At 38.7% G+C, this 5,000-nt stretch overlaps 1 protein-coding gene across 3 annotated transcripts in view; it reads left to right on the forward strand.

The window, feature by feature from the left end:
- Nucleotides 1-1,693: 1,693 nt before the first annotated feature.
- The window catches only part of ZNF536 (zinc finger protein 536), a 228,206-nt gene continuing 224,899 nt past the window's right edge, over nucleotides 1,694-5,000 (forward strand). For 2 of the 3 annotated variants that reach the window (XM_026652895.1, XM_026652896.1), the window contains exon 1: nucleotides 1,697-3,866. In XM_026652895.1, coding sequence (XP_026508680.1) covers nucleotides 1,697-3,866 — 2,170 coding nt within the window. Of the gene's footprint in view, nucleotides 3,867-5,000 lie in introns of all 3 variants that reach the window. The other variant, XM_026652897.2, reaches the window with a different exon arrangement.

Genomic DNA, 5,000 nt, shown 5'->3' on the forward strand with positions numbered 1-5,000 from the left:
ATCTTGCAAATACGTAAGCACATGTATAAATTTGCTTACAAGAGTTGTCCCATTGAAGTCTATGGAACTACTCCCATGAGCACAGTTGCAAACATCTTCAGTATTTGCCAGATCTGGGCCTCAGATTGTCTGGTAAGTGGCCATTATAAAACAATGTGAGGTTTGGTCTCCACCTGGGCTGAACATGTTGCCTTTGCAGCAAGCCTGGTGCGTAAGTTTCTGTGTCCAGACATGAATAATAAGTTGAATCAATTAAATAACTATTCAGTAAGAAGTTAAGGAATTTGGTAATTTTATGGTGGAGAAAATGTCTAATTATATGTGTAAATAAGACAGATCTTCATTATGTTTGCATCTGACCTTATAGTTTCTTATTGTTCAAAAGTCATTAATGTAAAACTTTTTATTTTAAATAGAGTATTATAGATACATTATTTCTGAATAGACTAGAGAATGTGGCAAGAATAGAATATTATTATGGACAATTATGCAGACTAAAACTGAGCACTTGTGTTTAACAAACAGCTTTGAGTTCTAATTTTCTGCAATACACATACTGAAGGCACTATTTGTACTCATTACTGTGTATTGGGAAAGTTATTTAAAATACTTAAATTTGTTGATATTTCCTATAGCACCTTCCCTGGATTTTAATTGGTTTTATCTAGTTCTGTAAGAGAACTCTTTAAAACAAATCAAAGTCCCTTAAATCACATATCTTACCCTCGAAGGACAGAGATATTTCTTTATAAACTTAAAGTTTTTCTAAGAACTGAAATCTGAAGGGTCTCAACAATGAATTACAAGATTTAGCAGAAGATAATGTATGCATTTTTTTTTTGATGGCCACAGTTTCAAAATGACAAAAAACAATGTCTTGAAACAGAAGGGTTAAATCTTAATCTCAGAGGTTTACAAAGCTGCTAGTCGCAGTCTCCTTAAAATTTAATATACCTCGTTAATGCTTACTTGCAAACACTGAAGGATTTTTATGATTATAATCATGTGTTACAGCACCTAGTACTGTTTCTAAGCAGCATACTAATCAGCTTAATGAGATATTACTGCACTTTTTGTTGACTGAAGCAAAATCCCTTTTATTGTTCTAAAGCTTGTCCTTTACTTTATTTTTTCCAAAAAACATTATCTTGGTTTATTGTATACCAGTAAATATCATGCCTTCGTTTTTTTTTGTCAAATCATAAAACTATTTTTCTCATTGTGGAATGTGTAATATATTGAAAATGGCTAATAGAACTGAAAGTTATTTTTTGTTTTCTGTTTGTGCTTTTTAAAATGGAAATGGGAGAGATGCATAATGTTTTTTTTTCTATAGATTGAAAATGTAAACAGGTGCAGTTTCACAGGAAATAGAACAAGAGACATTGAAAGCTTATGCCACCCCTTTAATAATTAGATACTGAAACTGTCAACATGCTATTTTAAAATACTAATTAATAATTTAAATCAGTAAACATACAGTACAATGAAGGCATTATATAATTAAGAACAAATATCACAACTGTATAGTATAATTAGCATTAAATATACTTTTTATTGTTTTCTACTATAATTCCTTTGCATTATTATGTGTAGGTTCAACATAAAATGAAAATATTATGTCCGCAGATATAGTTGATTCACTGCTTATAACTATTTTGTAGTACAAATCTAAACTATCTCCTTATTTTCAGGGATGGAGGAAGCTAGTTTGTGCCTTGGTGTTTCTTCAGCTGTATCAGAAGCTGACGCCCATCTCAACAGTACCATACTTAATGGCCAGTATTCAATGAGCCAGAAGCTGCATCAGATAACTTCACAGCTCAGTCATGCCTTTCCAGAACTTCAAAACAGGCAGAATACTGAGGAGAAGGCATCAGCAGCACTAGAAGAGAAAAGTCACGTGGCTATAGCAAATCAGCCAATCAGCAGTCAGATGGCACTGTTAGCAAATCAGCTCAATAGAGATGTTGACACCAGTTTGAATGGAAGAGTGGATTTGCAACAATTTTTAAATGGACAAAATCTTGGGATCATGTCTCAGATGAGTGATATCGAGGATGATGCCAGGAAGAACAGAAAGTACCCATGTCCCCTCTGTGGGAAACGCTTTCGGTTTAATAGCATCCTATCGCTCCACATGCGCACTCACACTGGAGAGAAACCATTTAAGTGTCCGTACTGTGACCATAGAGCAGCTCAGAAAGGCAACCTGAAGATTCACCTACGTACTCACAAACTTGGAAACCTTGGCAAAGGCCGGGGAAGAGTCCGAGAAGAAAACCGGCTTTTACACGAGCTGGAGGAGAGGGCGATTCTGCGAGACAAGCAGATGAAAAGCAGCCTTTTGCAGCCACGACCCGATGTGAAAGCACAGCAGCATTCGCAGCCAACACCTCTGGCAAACTGTAATTTGTCTGTGCCAGCTAATCACAGCACACCTGATATTTCGAACCCTGTCCCCTCTCCAAAGCCTGTGAGTGTCCAGGAAGAAGTAGTAGCTCAGACTGCTGGGTTCAGATGCACATTTTGCAAAGGAAAGTTTAAGAAGCGGGAAGAGCTGGACAGACACATAAGGATCCTGCACAAGCCTTACAAGTGTACTCTGTGCGACTTTGCTGCTTCTCAGGAGGAGGAGCTGATTAGTCACGTGGAGAAAGCTCACATAACTGCGGAGTCAGCTCAAGGCCAGGGATCCAATGGGAATGGAGAACAATCTACCAATGAGTTTCGCTGTGAGGTGTGTGGCCAAGTATTTAGCCAAGCCTGGTTCCTGAAAGGCCACATGAGAAAGCACAAAGATTCCTTTGAGCACTGCTGTCAGATTTGTGGGAGGCGCTTCAAAGAGCCTTGGTTTCTTAAAAATCACATGAAAGTCCATCTGAATAAATTATCCGTAAAGAACAAATCTCCTAATGATCCAGAAGTACCTGTATCCATCAGCAGTATGTCACAGGAAGCTCATGCAAACTTGTATTCACGATACCTATCATGTTTGCAAAGTGGCTTTCTTCCTCCAGACAAAGCAAGTTTAAGTGAACAAAATCAGATTTATAACAAAGGAGATTTGCCCATGAAAGAGAGAGAAGTTCTGGGGAAACTCCTTTCACCCATTGCTGGCATCGGCCACAGTATTGCTGAAGGGGATAAACATTCTTTATTGGGATGTCTCAATCTGGTGCCTCCTCTGAAATCCAGCTGTATAGAAAGGTTACAGGCTGCTGCCAAGGCTGCAGAGATGGATCCAGTAAACAGCTATCAAGCCTGGCAGCTTATGGCAAGGGGAATGGCCATGGAACATGGCTTTTTGTCTAAAGAGCAGCAGATACAGCGCAGCCATGAAGACACTTTGGCAAATGCTGGAGTTATGTTTGATAAGGAGAAGCGGGAGTATGTGTTAGTAGGAGCAGATGGCTCTAAGCAGAAAATGCCTGCTGATTTGGTTCACAGCACTAAAATGGGCAATCAGAGAGACTTGCCAAACAAACTAGACCCTTTAGAAGGCAGTCGAGATTTTTTGTCACATGGTATGAACCAGGGACTTGATTATAACATGCAAAGTCATGGAAATGTGAAAGAAAAGCCAACTGAGTGTCCTGACTGTGGAAGGGTTTTTAGAACATACCACCAAGTTGTTGTTCACTCCAGGGTACACAAGAGAGACAGAAAAGCAGAAGAAGAGATAATTCAAAGTAGCCTCGATGAGCGACGTGGGTCTGGAAGTGATCAAGAGTCTCAGTCTGTCAGCAGGTCGACAACACCAGGGTCCTCTAACATTACTGAAGAAAGTGGAGTAGGTGGGGGTCTCTCACAGACAGGAAGTGCACAGGAGGACAGTCCACATCCTTCCTCACCTTCCTCTTCAGGTATGCTAACTTATCCATCACCAATTTTGACTGAGAAATTAGTTGCTATAGTTTAAATGACAATAATGTAGTAGTTTATACAATTTACCAGTGTTGTTCATGCTTACAGTTCCCTAATAGTTTGCAGGGCTGTGGTGCTGTGTGCTAGAGCATGGTATTTTGGGTTCTCTTTTTTTAAAATCCCTTCACACTTTTTAAATAAATTCTCATTTCACCGATGGATATTTTTCATGGGCAAACTTTTCCTGGCCTTTCAGCTACCTCTTCAGCTATGCCACAGGTGGCAGTGTACAAGGTTTGTGCTTTCACCAATGAGGGTGTCACTTGGGGAACTCTTTTCTCCGGGTTTCTAAAGCTCCTCTGTTGTATCCCTGCTCTCTCTCTCTTCTATACACTACTATTGCCTCCAGGTGGAAAGGTGAAGCAAGCTACTTTCTTTAAGCTATAGCTCAAAGGGTTGTATTGTATTGGCCGCCAGCCCTCCTGAGAGACACAGCCTAGTCCCAATCCCCAACCATTTCAGTTATTTAGCTGAGATGTGCACTGCCACCAGGTCACCGTGCTGACTAGAACAAAAAATAAAATAAAATACATTATTAGTTTCTTGACATAATTTTCATTTATATGCTTATTTTAACATGTATGCATCCTTCCATTTATTCCATGTGTATTTGAAAGTACAAGAAAAATAGAAATTGAATGAAACATTTTAATTGCATTGTATGTCATGTTAACTTGCTGTGTATAAAATAGCAAAGCAGATAATATTTCATTGAAGAGGTCTATAAAATATTGAGCTTCCTGGTACAATTTTTAAAGTTACTAGCCTATGACTGCTGAAATAAAATCTCCGAGTAATAACAGGTAAGATTTCTGGCCTCATCTATATTTCCAAAGCCACTTACTAATGGATAGTAAATTGAAAGTTATATCTTCAGCCCTTTATAAAGAAAGCACCTCACTAATACTGTAATCATTCTGCAAGGCTAACAACAGAGGAAATCATGCCATAACAAATACTCTGTTACTAATGGCAACATTGATTTCTGCAATCAGCCATTAAGTCTAGAAAATGAAAGACAGTTTGAGGTACCTTAAGGCATTACGTTGCCCACTGTTAAAGATCTGGTAGCA

The sequence above is a fragment of the Terrapene carolina genome, unplaced genomic scaffold (genome assembly GCF_002925995.2).
Source record: "Terrapene carolina triunguis isolate 2854851 unplaced genomic scaffold, T_m_triunguis-2.0 Scaffold130, whole genome shotgun sequence".
In the NCBI taxonomy this organism is placed as follows: Eukaryota; Metazoa; Chordata; order Testudines; family Emydidae; genus Terrapene; species Terrapene triunguis.